Source organism: Pteropus vampyrus, unplaced genomic scaffold, assembly GCF_000151845.1.
Source record: "Pteropus vampyrus isolate Shadow unplaced genomic scaffold, Pvam_2.0 Scaffold35, whole genome shotgun sequence".
In the NCBI taxonomy this organism is placed as follows: domain Eukaryota; kingdom Metazoa; phylum Chordata; class Mammalia; order Chiroptera; family Pteropodidae; genus Pteropus; species Pteropus vampyrus.
The window spans coordinates 3,416,577-3,438,922 of record NW_011888816.1 but is presented as its reverse complement, the minus strand read 5'-3'; the positions used below and the strand labels follow the sequence as shown (position 1 = coordinate 3,438,922).

General features: G+C 38.5%; 1 protein-coding gene across 1 annotated transcript in view; it reads right to left on the bottom strand.

Annotated features, from left to right (window-relative positions):
* Positions 1 to 22,346, bottom strand: part of ULK4 (unc-51 like kinase 4) — a 406,030-nt gene that overhangs the window by 294,011 nt on the left and 89,673 nt on the right. The window contains exons 19-20 of the mRNA XM_023529030.1: positions 21,065 to 21,247; positions 13,129 to 13,256 (exon numbers count right to left, since the gene is read on the bottom strand). Coding sequence (XP_023384798.1) covers positions 13,129 to 13,256; positions 21,065 to 21,247 — 311 coding nt within the window. The remainder of the gene's footprint in view (positions 1 to 13,128; positions 13,257 to 21,064; positions 21,248 to 22,346) is intronic.

Here is a 22,346-nt window from a genome sequence, read left to right as displayed (position 1 = left end):
TGTTTCTACTGCAGACCTTCCCGTGCGCGGCACGCTACCAGAATAAGATGTCAACTTGATACCCATCCCATTCACATTCGTCCTGAACAACTTCACAACTGGGCCCTTGCTGGAGCCATGCGCTGTTTCCAAGAATCGAAACAGCAAACTTATCCTTGATTCACTTTAAGTCCATTTTAATCTATTTACTGCGCATTCTTTAACTTAGACCTGCTGTTTTCCTCATGCGGGAAAAACTTGTATTTTAAATATGGGATGCACTTTTCCTCTCTTCCATCTCCCTGTCAGAATCCTCAGCAAACTTATCATTCAATTTAATATTTCTGCTTGTAATTAAAGCTATTCTCTCAGCTTATGGCAGTCAGGTGATAAATGGAGTTTCGGCCCCAACTCAAATTACAGTGACCCGGCATAGCTACAGACCTGCTCTGTGATTATTTCTTCGGCTCCTAAATGTACGAATGCAGTAGACATCCTTAGCAAGTAGCAGAGTCCACACACTGGCTATCTGATCAGTAGAGTGAGGACTATGATAAGAAGGGGGAACAGAAGTCCCTGGCATGTCCCCTCTCTAACAAGATAGTAACCCATATCAACAGAAAACTAAATCATAGAAATTAACACCAACAGCAAAAACTGAAAGGTGGAGGGGGTGATAAAATCTATTATATCCCCATTTAAACTGTCTATTTGGCCTGTGCAGAATCTTAGAAAATGACTGCGATGGATCTTGAGTGTCTGACTGCGGATTATCTAAAATATATACAGGTTGTGACTCCAATTGCTGGTACAATTTCAGATTTAGTATCTCTACTGGAGTAAATCAGCACTGCCCTGGCATCTTAGTTGCTTCTGACCTGGAAAGGCTTCTCCGTATTAGTTTGAAAAAACCCCATCAGTATGTGTTTGCTTTTACTCATCAGGGTAAACAGTAAACATTCAATGTTTGCCTTCAAGCTATGGCAATGATCCTGCTCTTGACCATAAAACAGTGTGAAAAGATCTAGATCGTCTTGATGGCCCAGCAAGCGTCACACCTGTACACCATATTGATGAAATTAAGCTGATTGGACTTGAGGGACAGTTAGCAGCAAGTACGTTAGCTGGCTTAGTAAGACATGTGAGAGTCAGATAAGTCCCATAAAAATCCACGGGCCTAGCAGTTTCTAGAGCTTGTTAGCACATCCCTCCATGTCAAAGACAAGCAACTGCATCTTCTCCTATGACTATAAAAGTATGCCTTTGTGAACTTAGGAGGCAATACATACCGCCTTTGAATGTGTCCCTCTGACATAAATCTCCCAATTTTGAATGAAGCTGGAGGATAAACAGGCTCTGCTACAATTCTGATCTGCAGTGGAGGCTGCTCTGCCCCTTGGGCCTTCTGAGATAGCAGATCTAGTGACACTTGGAGTGACCATGGAAAACAGGGGTGATACGTGGAGCCCCATGGAAGCACCAACAAGTGAATCACAACACAGATTTTTGGGGTTGCTACAGTATGAAGGTTTGTTCCTACCCAAAAATTGACATGTTGGAATCCTAGAACCCAGTGTTAGGAGGTGATTAGGTCATGAGGGCAGAGTCCTCTTGAATGAAATCAGTGTCCCTATGAAGGAGATCCCACAGAGCTCCCTGGCCCCCTCCTCCATGTGAAGGGCCTTCATCCAGCCATGCTGGCACCATAATGTGACTTCCAGCCTCCAGTAATGTGAGGAATAAATGTCCGTTGTTTATAAGCTACACAGTTTTTCGTATTTTGTTCCAGCAATCCAAATGGATAAGACAGGAGCTTTAGAGCAAAGCCACATTCTCATCTGCAGATGGCTATTCTTTTGAGAAACAGCTCCTGACAGAGAATGAACACATGACTATTGACATCCAATGACCGACTGCATGGTCTGTTACCTAACATTAACCTGACACACCAAGCCACTAGGTTGGGCGTGCACAGCAGTAACCCATCATCAAGTGGGCTGATCAGTGTAAGAGACAAAGCATGAACAGGTCCAGAATGTACTAGTCGGTTGCATGAGTAGGTGGCTCAGATCCCTTCAACACATACTCTTCTGCACTGTCTTCCCTCTCTTGATCTTGATTAGGAATTATTTACGACCAGCTGGCTGAAGAGGAAAACACTGAACCTGGTTAGCGAGTGCTTCAGTACAATATGCCGGCACCGAATTGAAGCAGACTGCAGCAGCATTACAAACCAAACCAGAAGAGTCCCTGAAAAAGGAAATTCTCCCAGTTAGCAGAAGTTCAAACAACACATTTTATCGTACCCTGTGTTTAAACTGAGCTACGTCTAGAAGTACAAATGCATGCTGATTCGTGGGCACTCGCTAACGGCTTGATAGGATGGTCAGAGAATTAGAAAAAACAAGATTTGAAGACTGGTGACAAGAAGTTCTGGGAAGGGGTACATGGATGAACCTCTCAGAATGGCCACAAAGCATGAAGACATTTCTGTACCATGTGAATGCCCAGTAAAGAGCATCTGCTTCAGAAGAGGCTCTCGATAATCGGGTAGACAAGATGACATGTTCTGCAATGTCAGTCGAGACTTTCTCCAGCCACCGCAGGGCTTGCTCAATGGGCCCAAGTATAAAGTGGTCAGAGTGGCAACAATAGAGGCTACGCATGGGCTCAGCAAAAGAAATGCTCATCTAGATGCTGCTGCTCCAGCCAATGGGAGAAACCAATGCTGAGCCCCAGTTTGGCCCCGTTTCCTAGGGAGACCAGTCAGTCATCCAGCAACAAGTTGGTTTATGGGAGGGGCACTCACCTCTCCTCACTGCAATCCTGGACGTGGGTGTGCTTTCCCTGCCCATCGGCTTCCGCCAGTGCCACAAGTATAGACGTAAGAAATGCCCTATCATCATGGTAATCAATATACCCTATACTTGACCAAGGAACTTGTTCATGGCAAGTGTGGTAAGGTGCTTAGGCTCATGGAATTCACTCGTCTCAGCAAGTACCCCATCACCCGGCAATGACTGGCTTGATGGAAAGAAGAAATGGCCTACTGAAAACTCAGTAGATGCCAGCTGGGAAACAACAGAATGAAATGAAGCATAGATTTGGACCAGCAAACAAAATCTATGCTTCTGCCTCTCCGAGTCAAAACACACAGGTCTGGTAGTCCAGGGACAGGAGAGGGAGTGACCGCCTCTCACTATGACACCTGCTACCCCGCTCACAGGGGTTCTTCCGTTCCCTGTGACCCTGAGCTCCACTGGTCCCGAGGAAGGAAAGTTTCCACCAGAGGACACAACTCTGCTTTGGAAAATGAGGAAGATTCCTCTACAGGTTAAGAGTGAGAGATCGTGGTGAGTTTCCAAGAGAAAACTGGGCTGCTGCCCCACCGGGTAGCGGCGACTAGCAGCCAGGAGGGGCCTCTGCAGAGCCTCCAGGCGCTTCCCTACGTAACCGCGACAGTTGGCGAAAACCTCGGCAACTAAGGAAAGACAGGTTCAGACCTTTCAGGCACTTAACGTCCCCAGGGAAGTGCAAACCTGTGAATCCAGTTTATTTTAAAAAGAGGGACTACTGGTGGAAGCTGGGAAGATCATTTCTTCCCACGTGGCTCACCAATTACACAGAGTCTTCATTTTTAAATGCCTTCAAAAAGGCAGTCCCATCAACTGGTTAAAAGTTGTCCCTCCATCTGTACTTTGGATATTAGATATAGTTTTCTGTCATAATTTGACAGTATGATGGGTAGAAATAGTATTTGGTTATTTTAATTTATATTTCTTTGATTACTGATGAGACTGAATGCCTTTTACATCTTTATGAATCTCTTTACAGTACGTAGATTAACTGTTATACACGAAGCAAAAATTTATAGATTTTTGTTAGCATGAGATTTTATTCATGATTTGGGGGCGATATAAGTTTCTATTCCATACATAGCCAAACAATCAGTATTTCCTTTTATGGTTTCTTCCATTGTTCTTCTACTCAGAAAAGCTTTCCTTACCCATATTTAAATATATTTTCTTCCAGCTGTTTATAGTTTTTTTTTTGGTACGTAATTCTTTAATCCATCTGGAATTTTTTTTTTGGTACGTAATTCTTTAATCCATCTGGAATTGACTTTTCGATGGTGTAAGCTGGGAAGATCATTTCTTCCCACACGGTTAACCAATTACACAGAGTAAATATTTCTTTTTTTAAAAAAACTGTTCAAGATCAAAGCAGACTTTTTTTATTTCACTGATTATCATATTCATAGCAATGCTACGGGAAAGTGGGGGGGGGGTGCCTCTAGAAAACCTGATCCATCAGGAGGCACTGACATTTCAGGCTCACAGCAAACATATACAATGAACTTATAAGACTATTTATCCTCTAAAGGGTTATCATTTCTGGAGACACTTAAGACCCTATTTCATCATCTGTCATATTCAATATGAGCATGAAGCCATTTGAAGAAATAGGTGGACATTTGAGGGCTATTGTACCATTTTTATCTGATTCTGACAGCTCAACTTCACTGCCTGTCATGCCAGAAAGATTTGAGAGCTGACATCATAAAAATGTGCTGAAATTTAATCCATAAAAGGCCAATGGTGATGATGGTAAGCAGGAAAAAATATCTACATATTGTAGCAAAGGTTATCATGGGCTCTCGATATGAGGTTTTGGATCTCAGGCAGACAGGCGGTATCAGTGATGAGCTCAAAAGTCCAGGTGCTCGTGGAGTTTCAAGGGACGAGTTAAGGAAAGAACATTTTCCCACATAAACTCATCACAGGGAATTTTAACATCTCTCTGGCCTGAAGTCTACCTCTCTTTTTCATACCATTAGATTCCGTCTTGCATTTTATATGTGTACCAGCGTAATATGTGGGCTGAAAAGCACAAAGGAACGAATGGCAACCATCTTGCCATGGTCTATACTGGCCACCTATGCATTTTTGGGTGTAATTTATATTGCTAAATTTAATCTAAAAAGTCTAAAAAATTTGACCTTTGACTGCCTTAATCTTCAAAATCAACTGGTACCTATCGCTCACGTTTCTTTCAGTTTTCATTCTTTTGCTTTGTTATTTTCCTTAATTGCAGGAGTGAAACATTATAATAAGGTTAAAAAAAAATGAATAAAGATAACAAATAATATCCCTATCTCATCCTCTTCAGCCAACCCTATTTAGTATTATCATTTCATGCATTTTTAATACAAAATTTTATATAAATACACACAAATAGAAGTGTTATGCCATTTTATTTGTTTTATAAAAATAACTTCATAACTGTTCTTTCATTTTTTCACTTATCTGTATGTATAATGGGCATCCCTCCAAGTTAATAAAATGAATCTCCTACTTATAGCTGTGCCATCATTAATTAAAGTATTTTAATACCAATGGACATTAATGACATTTCCAGGTATTGACCACTGGAAACAATGTTACACTGGACACCCTCACGAATATGTCCTCTATTTATAGCAGCCAAACACCAAATGCAGGCCTGTTAGAACCCGCAGCGGTGCCAAAGTGATGGCCATTGTTAACAGTCATAGATGTTTCTAAGTTACTTTCCAAAACATTGGAGCAATTCCCGCTTCCATGAGCAGCTTTGAGGAGTGACTTTGGATTTCCAGTTCTGGCAAGATACAGTAGTCCCAATCCTCCCAGTTCCTCCCTCTTATAACTACAAATCCCTGGACATAATATAAAACTAAGCACAGGAAGAGTCTGACAGGTGGGAAGGAAAAGGTGGACCGCTTAGAGAATAGAGGACATGAAGGACTGGGCAGTAGCTCTCCTCAGTTTCCTTATTACCCCTCAGGTATTCGGGAAAGGGTGCTACAGAAGCCTCCAACCCAAAGAGAAAAGCTCTGTTTCCCCCAGCCACTGAACCAGTGAAAAAGATGGCCTAAGAGAAAATCTCTTTGGTAAGAGCTGCCCTGTTCTGGCAAAACACCAGCGGAAAACTGCTTATGACCCTCTACCTCCCACTTCTCCCCAGTTCCAATGCGGCCAGTCAGGGAGTTGATCTTCCGCCTCGACTTCCACCTCAACGCCAGGAAAGGGGGTGATCCCCTCCAGCTACCCCGCTATGAGGTAGGAGCAAGGGCAAACACAGAGCTGATGTGGTGCCATCCTCTGCCCAGCAGAGGCAGGCGGCAGTAACCCCATTTCCCAGCAGGGGTTGTGCCCTTGACGTGGAGCAGGCAGCTGGTCCTCCGTTCCCTGTCCAGTCAAAGCCAACTGCTCTCCAGTTCCCCTGAGGGGCCAGTGTCAGCATGTCTGAGCAGGAAGACATCTGATCTATCATTCTCCGACCAGCAGAAGCAGGCAGCAATCTGATCCCCCACCACGTTAGTGTCAATGAGGTCTAGTGACAAGCTAGACCTCCATCCCTACCTAGCAACAACATGCCTTAATGACACAAAGTAAGGACACGGAGTCTCCTAACAGGCAAAATATTCAGATTCTAGAATCTGAACAAACTCAAAATAGGAAGAAAAAAAAACATAGAAATCCACACCTAACATATATTATAATTAATGTAATGCACCATATCAACAGGTTTAAAAAATCGTATTGTCATATTAATTAGTGCAGAAAAAGCATTTGGCAAAATCCAATACCTGTTCATGATTTAAAAAAAAAAAAACAAAAAACTGTGAATAGATGTGAATAAAGAGCATCTACAATTGATAAAGAGCATCTACAAAAAAATCTAGAGCTAAAATGATACTTAGAAAACTAAACACTTTTCCCCTAAAGTCAGAAACAGAGGACATCCACTCTCACCACTCTTATTCAGCATCACACTGGAAGTTCTAGCCACTTCAATAAGGCAAGAAAAAGGGGGTGGGGGAAATACAGACTGGAAAGGGAAAAATAAAACTGTCCATATTTCCACGATTACTACTATAGAGAGAATCTCCCCAAATCTACAAAAACAAAAAATAAAAACTACCTAGAATAAATGAGTTCAGCAAGGTTGTAAGATATAAAATCGATCATATTTCTATGTACTAAGAATTAACATGTGAAAACTAAAATTGAAAACACAACACCAAAAAGAAACTGAACTCAGAGAACAGACTGGTGGTTGCCAGAGGTGGGAAGTGGGTGAAATGGATGAAGGGGGGTCAAAGGGTAAAAACTTCCAGATATAAAATAAATAAGTCTTGGGGATATAAAGCGCAGCATGGTGACTGTAAGTTAATAATACTGTATCATATACTTGAACGTTAAGACAGTAAATCTTAAAAGTTCTCGTAAAAAGAAAAAAATATTGTTAACTATGTGTGGTGATGGGTATTCACTAAACCTACTGATCACTTCATAACACATACACATATCATGTTGTAAACTAATACAATATTATATGTCAATTCCATCTCAATGAAACTAATACAATGTTATATGTCAATTCTATCTCAATAAAAAGAAATGAAACAAAAAAAAACAATACCATTTACAATTGCTCCCCCCAAAATGAAATACTTAGGTATACAATTAACAAAACACATACAAGGCCTGTATGCTGAAAATTACAAAACACTAATAAAAGAAAGCAAAAAAAAAAAAACCCTAAATAAATAGATAGACATACTATGTTCACAGACTGGATAACAATACAGTAGATATGTCAACTCTCCTTAAATCGACACATTGGTTTAATGCACCTCATATTTAAATCTCATCGAGATTTAGGCAGAAATAAAAAAGCTTATTCTAAAACTAATATGCAAAGGCATATAGGCCCTGGAATAGCTAAAATAATCCTGACAAAGACGAATAAAATGGGAGAAGTCACTCTACCCAATATTAAGGTTTTCTGTACAGCTACAGTAATCAAGACAGTGTAGTATTGGTGGAGGGACAGACACATAGATCAATGCAACAGAACAGAGAACCAAGACCCACACTAATATGCTCTCCTGATTGTTGACTAGGAGCATACGCAATTCAATGAAAGAAAGAGCCTTTACAACACTACTGCCACAGCAATTAGATATTCGCTGGCAAAAAAAAACAAAAAATAAAAATAAAAACAAACAAAAAAAATACCCTCTACCTAAACCTCACACTTGATATAGAAATTAACTCTAGATGGATAACAAAATTAAATGTAAGGCACATAAATGTAAAAATTTTAGAAAAAACGACGGAAGAAATCTTTGAGATCTACACAGAATTCCTAGAGTTGAAAGCATGAAACAACAAAAAAAAAATTGATAAAGATGACTATCAAAATTAAAAATTTTTGTTCTGTGGAAGACACTGATGAGAGGATAAAAAGACAAGCTATACACTGGGAGAAAATATTTGCAAACTGTATATCCAACAGTGGACTCATGTCTAAATATATATGAAGAACGCTCAAAACTCAAGAGCAAAAACAATTTGAAATTAAGCAAAAGACATGAACAGACATTCCTCTGAAGAGGAAACAGAGAAGGAAAATAAGCACATAACAAGATGTGCATCATTAGCAATTAGGGAAATGCAAATTAAAACCACAATGAGACATCACTACATACCTATTAGAATGACTAAAATATAAAAGGACAACATCAAATGCTGCCAAGGATACAGAGAAATTGGATCACTCATACGTTGCTGGTGGAGATGTAAAGTCCTTTGTGTCTGACCCAGGAGTCTCGTGTCTTCTGCCTGCATCTATGAAACTGACGGGTTCACTTGTTAGCTTACAAGCAGGATGAAACCTTTCAGTTCTTAAAAAATATTTATTGCTAAGTAGTTATTGCTAAGTTAAGTATTCCCTTGTATAAATATACCACAATTTGTTTATTCATTTACATTTGGACCTTTATCTGCTATTTGGAAGACACCGTTAGAGAACAGACAAGCCACAGAGAGAAAACATTTTGCAAGTTGCTTATCTGATAAAGAACTTGTAGCCTCAGAAAACAAACTGATGGTTACCAGATGGGAGGGGGGTTGGAGGACTGGGGAAGAAAGGTAAAGGAATTAATAAATACAAATTGGTAGTTATGAAAAAGTCACAGAGATGTAAAGTACAGCATAGGGAAAATAGTCAATAATATTGTAATAACTACATACGGTGCCAGGTAGGTACTAGACTTATTGAGGGGATCACTGTACATAATATAAACATGTAAACACTATGCTGTACATCTGAAGCTAATATAAAGTAATATTGAATGTCAACCGTAATTGAAAAGTTTTTTAAAAGAAAAAAAGAACTTGTATCCTGAATACATATATATTTTTTTAAAAAAAACTCTCAAAACTTGGTAAGAAAGACAACCAATTTTTATAAAAGGTCGGAAGATTTCAACAGATACTTCAACAAGGAAGTTATAAAGATGGCAAGCACATAAAAAGAGGCTCTAAATCAAGTTACCAGGGAAATGCAAATTAAAACCACAAGAGAACTACGCACACCTATTAGAATGACTGAAATTAAAAAGACTGACCATACCGAGTAGGCGAGGGTGTGGAAAAGTTGGAATTCTTATACACTGTGGTGGGAATATAAAATGGTACCACTTTTTAGGAAAGTACTTTGTTTCTTAAGAAGTTAAACATACATCTTCAAAAAGACCCAACAATTCCACTACTAGGAAGTTAGTCTAGAGATGTTAAAGCATATAGTCAAGAAGTTATCAACAAAGTTCATTGCTATTTTTTAAATCAATTCCATTCATTAGTTTAGGGTTGCAAAATGGAAATGTCCTAATTCCATCATTTCTCTTGTATTTATTAGCTATGAAACTTCTATAAAGAAAAACTTGGCCTAATCAACTATTCGATTACTCTGTATTAAAGTCTATATATTAAACACTGAATAAATACTAATTTTGTCCCTTTACTGAACAATTTCTAGGATGATTGTATGCTCTTGCAATTTCCTAAAGGTGACTGACTAATAAGGGTTGTTTGTTTAAAATGTAATTATGAACTTGAGAACTTTTGACACTGATATTTTAATATATTGCAGTCTTTCCTTCTAAAGCTCAAAATTCCATCTTGGGCCAGTGGAAGCTCCTTCAAGTTGGCTCTTGTATTCTTCTGACAGGACCGTAGCAGTTTCTGATGACTTCCTTAGTTTCGGCACTGATGACATGTCCCAGGCTCAATTTGTCCATCGCCTGCCTGAATGCGTCTCTGTGCCAGAGACTTGGAGGCCATTTATACAAGAAGCCATGGTTCCTTTTAGTGGAAAATGGCATTTAGGGATTAAAATCTGAGTGCTGGGTTTTCAATAGATAAAACTATAAAATAATTTCTCTAAAAAGAGAAAAGATAAATCATAAGTTAAGGATGATATGATTTTACTTAATTTTTATAACTGCATTTTCATGCAGAAAATCTTGGTTCCTCTTGCAACCTGTATAATTATTAACTTTCTCGTAATATAATTATATATAATAGTTCCCAAATGGCAATACAGTTATTAATACTGACAAGAACACAAGGCAGTTTAAAGTTTCTTCATGGGTTTTTTCTTCCCCTCATATATATCCCAATAGGAATATACTACCAAATACTGTGATTTTAACACTTTAATATCTCTTATCTGAGGAGTTATGTCACAAACTTGATACATAGGTTGTTTCTAATTTTTAGAGACAGCTTTATTTTCATTATTTTTATTTATTTTTAATTATATAAAACATTTACATGGTTCTTAACTCAAAATCATAAAACAGGTACAGTCAGAGAAGTACGGCTTTCATTCCTGCCTCTGCTCCCTATTCTCTTCCTACCCCTAAAAATGCCATATTTCTTCATTTATTTATACTTCTATTCTTTCATTTTGGAAGTATTAGTAAATGCGTATATCTTTTCTGCTTCCACCCCTTTCTTACACACAAGGCAGTGTACTATAAGTACTGTCGTGCACTTGCTTCTTTCAGAATAATAATGTGTCTTGGCGACGGCTCCATGGCTGTGTACAGAGATCCTGCTTGCTCTTTCAAAGTTGCAAAGTCCTCCATTATGAAGACTGTAGTCGGCAGAATTCTAAAACTCTCTCTCTCCCAAGATTCTCACACCCCTAGTTATTCAAACACTAATCTAGATACTCAGGTGAAGGGAGTGAAAATGTAAGTAAAGTACCAATTCATCGATTAACCTTACCATATGCAGATTAGCATAACTCAAGCAGGTGAAACATTTGACAGGGGAGTTTTCTGCGGCCGGTGGCACAAGAGGGAAGTCAAAGACATTTGAGGTGTGGGGAGGTGGAGGGGATTCCAGGTCTAAGACGTATTCTTCCTGCCGGCCTCCAGGAACTTGCCAATGGAGAGGCAGGACAGCTTCCAGAAGCTAAGAGCAAGCCCCAGCCAAAAATCAGCAAGGAAGTGAATTCTGCCAACAACTGGAGAGTTTGGATGAGGACGGTAGCACCAGCCTAACACCTTCACTTCAAGTCTGTGGGGCGTGAGCAGAGGGCCGAGCTACACGGAGCCCTGACTCCTGGCCCACGGGAACTGTCGGTTAATACATGTGTCTTGTCTTACACCACTGAGTTTGCGGCAATTTGTCATGGCAGGAAGAGAAAACACAAGGATGACCACAGTTCTCTGGCCAGCCTCCTGCTGAGGGATATCTGAGTTGTCTGTAGTCTTTTGCCATGACAAATAACACCTGCTGTGTGTCATTTCACTTCTCTGCTAACAAACAGATCTTTGGACACTGTATCCTAGAAGTGAGATGGCTGGGCCAAGGGGCAAAAAATATGTAATTTTCCTAGTTATTGCCAAACCTCCTCATAGTAGTTACTATATTTTGCATTCCCACCAGCAACGTACGAGAGTGCCAGTTTCTCCACAGCATCACCAAGAGATTGTTTTCAGACGCTGCCAGTGCAGTGAGTGACGAATGGTCTCTCAGTGTGGGTTCTCTCATAATGAGGAATAATAATGTGTGTTTCTCTGACACTGGTGTACAGCATCTACCTTTGTGAAAAGCATTTTCAAGGATATGATACATAAAATCGCATTAGAGATCAGCCCTGACACAAACATTTGTACTTGCTTTGTTGGCCACTAATTAAGCTAAATATTATTTCTGCCCCCCACCCACAAAAAAAAATGAATTCTGTTCTTATTAGACCTGTATTACCAAAAAAAAAAAAAAAAGTACTCACTTATTAGCAGTATATTTTTGTCAATAAAAATGTATGAAAATTCAGTCTCGTCTGATCTCGGAAGCTAAGCAGAGTCGGGCCTGGTTAGTACTTGGATGCGAGAACACTTAGGAAGGTGTAAAAAACAAAAAAAATAAGGGATCATAAGCTGACAAGGTACTTGCAATCTGTGAGGTCAACCAAGAGTTGCCTCGCCTAAAAAAAATAAATTAAAAAATAAATAAAATAAATAAATAAATAAATGAGAATTTGTTCTCTCTCTTGTTATATAAGTACCTGAATAATATCCACAATATTGCTTCTTGATCCACAAATCCTAAAATATCTACTCTTTAACTGTTTATAAGAAAAAGTCTGCCAATCCCTAATCTAGATCAATCTCAACAATTCCAGGCTCTCCTCGGTATTCCACAATAAATAAAACATTAGATTGAGAAATAGACAATAAACCGTATTTTCAAGGTTCCTCTGAGTTTTCAATAGAGCATGTGGACTGGACGGTTCAAAGGATGTGTAACTCAGGAAGCACCAGAACATGACAGGAACCCGAGGTGCATCCAGGAAGCTTCTGTGAGGTGAAAGCCAGAGAGAATGAGAGATCGGCCAAGCCTAGCCCAGTCCGTAAACTCCTGATCCTTCCTCCACTTCACTAGGCTGCCCTTCTGGGCTTCAGCTACTCATCCCAGGACCCTACAGTCATAAAAAATACAACCAAACCACTGGTCCAAGAATACGTCCCAAAGACTCAAGCCAAAAGCAATGCTAACAACTCTCTGTGGATTATCCTCAGACCTAGGAAACTCCAAGTGTTTCCCACCACCTTGCTTCGGGTCCAGAGGCGCTCGCTGAGTCTTCACAGTTTTCAAGCTGAGGCTGTGAAATACTAAACCCTTGGGAAAATCTAGGGGAAAAAAACATCAGTACCAGGTACACAGAGGCCAAGAAACACTATGGATGAAACTAATAAAACAGGCACCAAATTGAAGTTATTGATGAAATCAGAGAAAATCATACCTGGCTTGGCAGCTAAGCAGCAGCATCTCGTGGTTATGAATCAAAATATATAAAAGAACCAGAAAGGCTTTTGCTCTTATGGAAGTTGATGGGCTGTCAAGTAAACGGATAATTGTAGAGACAAAATCCTGTGGAAGACATTAAAAATTTTTTGAGAAAATATGAAATAGGGCAGTCAACTCTCAGGGCAAATAGATTATAATAACCAAAGAAGAGAAAGAAATAAAATAATATCAGCTACCATTTCTGCACTCTTATTTTATGCCAGACTCTATATTAACTTTTTAATATGTAATACCTCATTTAAACCTGAAAATGAGCCATGAAAAGTTGACAATATTATCCCTATATTAAAAAGGAAAATGAATCTTGAAAGGTTAAGTAATTTGCCCAAATACATAAATTCAAACCCAGGCAAGTCGGACAACAAAGCCTGCCTCTTCACCACTCAACCATGTGACTGGAAGTGTGGCAATAAATAACTGGAAATACTGGCCATCACGACTCCATGAAGAGATGAACCTCTGAGCAAAGCTGTTTATAGAGAGATCATATCTCTAATCTACACATCTGAGGTCCTAAAGATATAAAATAAAAATCATACTCATTACGTGACACAAAGAAAAACCTATATTCCTATAACATTCTTTAATTAAAGGTATAATATAACAGGGGAGTATTCACAAGTATTACTGTTATTTTCCCTTTAATAGAGAGATTATACATCATTTCAGGTGCCTATTGATATACGAAAAGAAAATACAGACACACACATACAAGTAGGCAAGAATATGGAATTGTATTGTTAGCAAGACAGCTACAGAGAGCAGAAATATAATTTCCCATGAGTGCTTAACAGAGGCCAAGCTTTGCAGTGACAGTCACTGCTTCGCAGTGACATTGTGTGTCCAAGGCAGCTCGATTTTTTTTGCTATGCCATAGTCCTTTCACATGGGGTGCTATATTGCCAGGCAGGAAAAATTTACAGTCAGATATATGCTTCAATTTAAGGATGGAGATATATCTATATACCTCTGTCTATACATCAGTCTCACCTAGTTCCTGAACTAAAGCTACTCAAGCTAGTTTGTCGCCATTCTGATTCAAAAAAAGAATCGACACCAAGGTGTGCTGGAGTAATAGATCTGTCTCCACCCTTCCGGCATATAGACAGTAGAAAGCCCACTTCCTCACAGTCAACTCCTGATTCTACTTTATGCTCAGTGGTCCACGGACCATGATCACAAATCTATTTCCCATATCAACACAACCCCACACGCATGCACACGCGTGATTCCAAAACTATTCAAACAGCCACCAGCCAACGACTGAAAACCTCTTCTAGATTATAAGAAACTAAAGAAACATGATAACTGACTGCAATTCAAGATCTGGAACTTTCGTTTGACATAAAAGTACTACTGGGACAACTGCAAAATCTAAATAAGGTCTGTAGATTAGCTAGTAATACGAAATAAATGTTAAGTTCTTGATATTTTAGGAAGTATTCAGTGAAGTGACTGGAGGTAAAGGAGCATTCGGTCTGCGACCTCTTCTTGAATGGGTAAGCATAAATGTGTGCACGTGCACACACAACAAGAGATAGAGAAACCATAAAGCAAATATGGTAAATGTCAACCTTTGGTGAATGTGGGTGAAGGGTCTATTGCAATTCTTTGTATTGCACGTCCAGCACCCACTCAGCACCTACCCAAAAGGTGATCTGTGAAGATCAATCCAATAGCTAAAGTTAAAAATCCGAGCACCCTCTTTGACTCACTCTTCCTCCTCCCTCCCACATCCAAATGATCCCCAATTTCTGTGAGAACAACACCCCCACCATTGTTACTTTATTTCAATACCCCATTCTATATTTCTTGAATTACTATAACAGGATTGATCTAATTTTGCCTTCTTCCATCTATTCTACAAGATGCAGGTACAGTGAGCTTCTACAACAGTAAATATGATTGTTATTTGCCTATAAGATATTCTCAATAGTTGCTACAACCCTTGAGATGAAACCATTATTAAGAATCTTGCAAGATTAAAATATGCTTATGATTTTGAGTGAAACAAACTAAACAATACCAAACACCAAAAATAAAAGATTGAGTACAAGATTTGTTTGTAATATAATAACTCCAAGTTCCTTAAGAAGATGCAGTATATTACAGAAAATTTTGGCTCTAAGTCTAAAAGGATCTGGTACCCTAAATACTCCTTTAGTCACTTCAGAAAAAAATGAATGAACAGTACTAACTGACTCCCTACAACTCATCGCCCAGGGCTCCATATTTAATCTTAAACAACGTGTACCGCGCTTCTAGAACAATGTTAATCTCACAATACTGGAGGAGGGGCGATTACAGACTGCAGGCAAAGACTGAGTGCCAACAGTGAATAATCAAAGCAACCTTTAGAGAACCAAAAATGACCTCAGTCGCTTCAGTGTGCAATCCACTAGGCATTCTGCTTTGATTTAAATTCACCTTGCCATTCGGCTCAACATACCTAAATACATACGTAGAAAAAAAAAAAAACAGAAGCTATTTAGGTCTATAAGCCAAATCACAGCATGACGAGTTTATGTTCAACATCCAAACGGTACTTGGCAGTGATTTCAGAATGGACATAGCTATATAACATAAAGATGGTATGATAAAATATTCAAAATGTTAGGAATAGGCTCAAATATGTGAAGTATCCATCACAAACAAAATGATATTTTTATTGAAATTAAGCAAAAGGATGAGACATTCCTCTAGCAGACATCATAAAGACAAAATTATTAAATGAGTAAAACGAGCAATGAGATAGAGAATTTCAAAATTGTCTCTTGTAAATCTCAAGCAGTAAAATTGATCTGCTTCAATCAACTGTCACAGGTGAACATCAATGAGTACAGCCTGGCCATCAACTGATAATAGCTTAGCCTCAAGGAAAAACAGTGAGAAATCATGTGGTTAACTACACTGACAATTTTCCTGTTTAATATTGATAGAAATAAAAAATGTACCGAATAAATCTAAAATTGTCTTTGGATTATACTTTCCTTAAAGAAGTTTAACCAAGTTATCTAAGTAAAATGTCTCTACTAGAATATATTTATTCATATAGACACACCAAAAATATCACAATATGAACTTGTAATCTGATAACATGCATACGTTAATCACTATATTTTCAATGCTGGATTAGCAACCTAGCGATTTGTCAGGAAAAAACTTTAGTAGACTCAGCATTCAAATTTTCAAAATTCTACAGGCATGAATTTCACGATGATCTTCCATCGTATTTATAGACAGAGCCATAGCTTCTGGTTCAGTATTAACCACCGTTGTGCAACTTGGTCAGAATGCTAAACCCGAAGCACCAGCGTCAGTCAAACCAGCACGCTAAGACAAAAACGGAGATGGGAGCACGGCACAGGGAATGTAGTTAGCATTAATATACTAGTAGGTGGAAAACCAGAGGAAAAAAGGAGCAATTAGAGGGATCGTTTTATAAACTATATAAATGTCTATCCAATGTACCGTATACTTGAAATTAAAAATTCTCTAGGGACAGGGGGAAAAAAAATGGACAACAGCTACTGTAAAAATTAACAAGCAAAAACTTTTAAAGGCAGTATCTCTCGTCAATAACTCAGAAGGAAGCCATCTTACCAGTGAGCACGAACAAACTCGCCTGTGGAACACGGTAATTCAGCTTTAAAAATTAATGTTTAAGTCATTAAATGATCCCCAAAGCATATGAAGTGCAAAGTATGCGTTACCGATTCTCCAGCAACAAAGTGCATTCAAGGTTGCAGACCTCAGGGGGAAAAAATAGGAGGAGGCAGAAGTAGTTCGAATCTACGTAACTTAAAGAAGTTGATGTGAGTTTTTTAAGCTCCACTAATTGAAATGCATCAGACAGGGGTTCCAGGAGTTTTATACGCTTTTGATTTGCTAATATCAAGAACCTGGCACTGAGTTTATAAAGTAAGTTTTTTTTGCTGAGCCACACTAGTGATTCATTTACAAAGCAGTTGTCTAGTGTACTATTCATATACTTTTCCCCTTCTCTCTGTGTTTATATATACATATGCATGTATATACATATATGTGTGCATGTCACTGCAGGTTTAGAATGACATGCTATTCTGTCACCCTTATTCTCATTACTTGGCTTTAGCTTATTGAAACATAAAACTCATAAAAGTTATAAACACATCACTGAATGGGAAATACATGGATTACTGAACGATATACAACTGATCCAATGTCTATAAAAAGATTCTAATAGCATGTGTGTGTGGCAGCAGGGAGGATGGAATATGTGAATGCATGTGTATGTGTCCAGATATATGCACAACGAATATGAATTTGAAGGAATATATCAAAAATTTTAAAGAGATTATCTTATGGAGGTGAGCACTTTATTTCAGTCCTTTGTATTCTGTATTCCATATATTCTGGATTATCTATACTAAAAATGTAAACTCTAAAATTTATAAAAGTTATAAACATAATCCGATAACAATTAATTTGCATTAGCTACTTTAAGTTTCTAGATATTATAAGTAGGAAAATTGCAATGACCTCATCCAATCTCTTTCTTCCCAATGAAACAGCAGGAAACACATTTATAAACTCCCAAACTCCTCCAGCCCCAGTCTTGAAGACTGAACATTTGTAGGGCACATCAATAGCTTGGAAAAACCAGAAAAATAAAACCACCAAAGTAACCAGAAATTTAAAGAAAAAGAATAAAGATTATAGGACAAGATTAGTAAATAGACTCACGACTAACTTATAAGGTTCTTTCTTATACCTGGTCAGGCCTTCTGGAAGCCTCTTGTTCATAGTCATTCAAGCACCTGAATTGTGAAAGGTTATCAATTCTCTACATCTAGCACTGATGCAAGAAGTACATATAAAGTACCATCTAGCAATGGTTCAAAAAGTATCCCATTAAGTGGTGAGGGGAGGGCAATGGTTTGTCATTTTTTGTTTTGTCCAATTTCTCCGATGACCAGAATATTCAGAACACACGCTTTTAACCTGAGTCCCTTGTCACCATGCTATGAACACTCGCTTTTCACATCATGGTGTATGGAACGAACACTTGTTTGGGGAAAAGGAATCTTCTGCCATTTAGCACATCTATGGGCAAGTAGAGCCTTTTAAAGATGATGACACAGCATAAATCAAGCACCAATAACAAAAAGCTGCTGGACAATGGTCATCTGAGGACACTGATACCCACATAGCTAACGCAGTAGATAGTGTGAACTAAACAAATTCCTTCACTACATCAATGTCCACTCAAGAACATGAGCATGATTCAGAAGGAAATGATACCATCTAGTTAATCTAGTTTAAGATGAACTATAGTTATATAGATGTTATATAAATGTTATATAGTTATACAGATGTTATATAGTTATATAGAAGATGGCTATAGTTATATACTTCAAATGGAAAATCAGATTTATTAACTGCAAATAACTATGAAAACAGGAAGTATGCTGCTAATTTAAGAACCTAAACTATAGGTTTTATTGTAAGAGAAATATAGCATGTGTCTTAATGACTGCTGGTTAAATTACAAGTGAATGGCACTCTCATCATCCACCTTTCTAGATAACAATCTAGCATCCTAGCATTACCTACGCAGAGCATCCTAAATGTACATTAACACCTGTGCTACTGTGTTAGTGGTGAACACAAATGTACACGTAACAGGATAGTCGCTGCATGAGAGTAAATACAAACCAAAAAATGAGAGGCAACCAGTTCAAGAATGGGAGAAAAGTTAAATTCTTGTAGTGTCACAAAATTAAAAATTATATGATAATTTTAAATGTTCTTGGAGAACACTGAACGACATATAACCTGTTCTAATCTTAATTTTATAAATGTGTGCATAAAACACACAGACACACAGTTAAAAGACTGAAAAAAGATAAACCAATGTGTTAATGGTAATTATCCCTGGGAAGTGAGATTACAGATGATTTCGTTTTCTTCTTTAGGTTCTCTAAATGTTCTGCAGTAAATGGCAATTTCTTTTATTTAAAAGAAATGGCGTGGACCTCCTTCAGGGACTGCATTTCAATCGAAAAATACCATGATATACAGGCATCGGTTTCCTCAATAAGAACATGGACAGCTCCTCTGTGCCCAACAGTAAGCAGTACACCTGGTGTTCGTTCCTGGGTCCCTTCCTCTTCCGCTCACCCCACCTGCCAGTGACCAGACACCTGAGACCACCTCAGCTTAGCAACAATAAGGTGAAAACACATGTATATAGAAACTCATGCACTTTTCTTTGAGTAAAAATAAAACAATGACCACCGTGTCAAAACCCCGAAGGCAGGCCCATATCACGACCCAGCACGATCCGGGCATTCTCTCTCCTCCCCGGCCTCTTCCCATGTCCCTTCCTCTCTGCTGCCTGTCGACAGCCACACTGGCCTTCCTTCTCTCCCCAGGTCACCTCAAATCTCTCACTCCTCAGAGAAGCTGAACAACAAAGTTTTCTTTTTACTAGCTTTGTGAAATATCCTATTTGAAACTAAATCAATCCATGCCTGTGTTAAGGTGGGGGGAAAAAACTGCTAAAACGCTCGACACAATTATCACAATTTACGCAGTCGAACTACTCAAGTGGTACTTCTTCTAATACGACAATAACACACTAGTGACTTGGAAAATTCAGCAGCAAAAATTAGATATACAGGCGGTTGGAAAAAATACTTTCTCTGAGGCTCGAATTTCTTAGCAGAATATAAATTGGACTGATCAAAGGCAAGTGGCTTGTTCTCTATTCTGACTTTCACGGATCAAGTTTCCTATGCAAACCATTAATAATTATTGAAATGCTAACTTTTAGTATAAAACCCAAAATTTAACATATTGCATTTAATGCAGGACCACGGCAAACACTCATTTTCTACACTTAGTGTTACCTTCACCACGTTCTACAAAACTTCAATTTGACAGGTATCTCCCCTCCAAAAAAAGGATAATTGGTCCAATAAGTTTAAAAAACACTGCACACTACATTCCCCATTATGAAGATTCGTAGTATACATGAGCATATGAAAAAATGGGAAAGTTTGTACAATTGAAAATACCACTTTAACTCATTGCTTTTCAAACATATATATAACCATGGTCCAGTTTTTCACCTGTTAACACCTCACTGAACACTATCACTCTAGGGCAGAGCTTCTCAAACCATAACTTTCAAACAGATCACCTAGAGATTGCATTAAAATGTCGATGCTGACTCAGCAGGCCTGGAGTGGGGCCTGAGGATCTGCATTGCCAGCATACTCCCAGGTGACGCCAACACTCTGGTCCAGGGAACATTCTTTAGCAAGGACCGAAGAAGACACTTTGAGGAAACTACCCTACGAGCCTTCTTTATAGTTATACCGTTTTATGATGTGATTTAATACTTATAAATGCGGCATAAAATAAAGGGACAGCAAAAGATTAGAAGGGGAGTAAGGTAAAGACAGGAAGAAGAGAGCTCTAGAGGTGATCTCCACTGGCAGAGCATTAGGCAAGAAAAGGAATAAAAATGAGTCAGAATATAAAGGGACCCTCCCTAAAGCAGGCAAAGTACATGGGGAAGAAGATGGAGGCTGAGGAGGAGGTATAAGAAATACCAGCATATAGGGAGGCCTCACTTCCTAACTTCTCATTGTGAAAGTGGAACAAACAGGCAGAGCCATTTATTGGATTTCGGTTTTACTCACTAAAGACTCTCATAACAGCTTCAGATGAATGGCCTGCGGTCCACGGGTTTGGCAAAGTTCAAAAGGGGCCGCTTAAGATGAAAAGTAAATTCTACAGATATGATATTACTTGCTGAACCACTAAAATCGTGGAAGAAAACAATTTTTAAAGTAGAGTAATAGATGAAATCTATGTCAAACCTTTTCTTGGATTAGTCTCTGGAGATGAATTCCACGGGACAACATAGCAGTAAATAAGGTCAACATGTACTGCTGAACCTTGCAGATGGCAGAGGCCAGGGAATTTATGACCGAGTTCAGTCCCACCTTCTCAATGACGTTCTGGAAGGCAGTGGGAGAATGGCGAGTGATTCTGCACAAGGCCTGTGGGGACAGGAAAACAGAACCTGTCAGGCAACTAAGCAGGCCGCGGAAAGATAACGCACGCTTCTGTGTGAAAGAAGGCACTTACCTGGCTCCCTCGTTACTTATTTTGGCATAAGAAAGTTGGAAAAGTTCAACACGTTTAAAAATAAAACAATAATCCAGCTGCCGATGAAAACTAAAGTTGTTTTAGAACATTAGAGACTCATAATAATCATATAAATTATGAAGAGCTGGGGGGAGGTAGACGGAGAGAAAAATTTAAATCCTTCCTTCGATTAAAAAAAATTAGGAGGAGCTAACTAAAATGATAAAGCAATTCACAGGTCTATATAGAAAAACTTCCCTTTAAGTAATAAACACAATTAAGTGCCCTGTTTATGCAGACATTAAGCTAAAGGCTGAAAAGACAGTCATAAAAGTAAATAACATGTATTGTTTAGTATACAAAGAACGCTATCTGAGAATATCTAAAGACTATCTAATTTAATTCTCCCAACAACATATAAGAAAGGTTTTCTTATAAACCATTTTACAGATAGTAAAACTAAGTCTTAAAATATTTAAGTAATTTGCCCAAAGACATACAGCTGTAAGTGGCAAAGCTGAAATTCAAACGAGGTAATCAGACCCTTGAGCTTTTCCTAAATCGCTCAAAGACTATTAGAGATAAAACTTGTAATTAATAAACTACTAACATTTAATACGTATTGTTAATAGAAGTAGACTCAGTAATTATGCTTGGAAAGACAGGAAAAGCAAGCCAACAACAGCTACATAAGTAAGATGATATTGAACGAGTTTCTAAAGGGTAAGTGGGAAATGGACAGGAAAAGGAATGAAAATTCTAGCCAGAGAGGAGAACAAGTATTCACATGGAGATGTGAAGATGCAGAGCATGTTCTAGGAAAGACAAGTTGTCTGATACAACTGGAGCATAGTTCAGGTGAAGGAAGAAAGAGGAACATATAATCCATTTAGAAAAGTAGGCTGGACCAGTGATGGTCTATAAAGCTAAGGTCTTTGAATTTTATGCAACAAGCAGTGGGAAGACATCAGAAGTTTTAAGCAAAAGATCTGGATGGTCATATTCCATAGG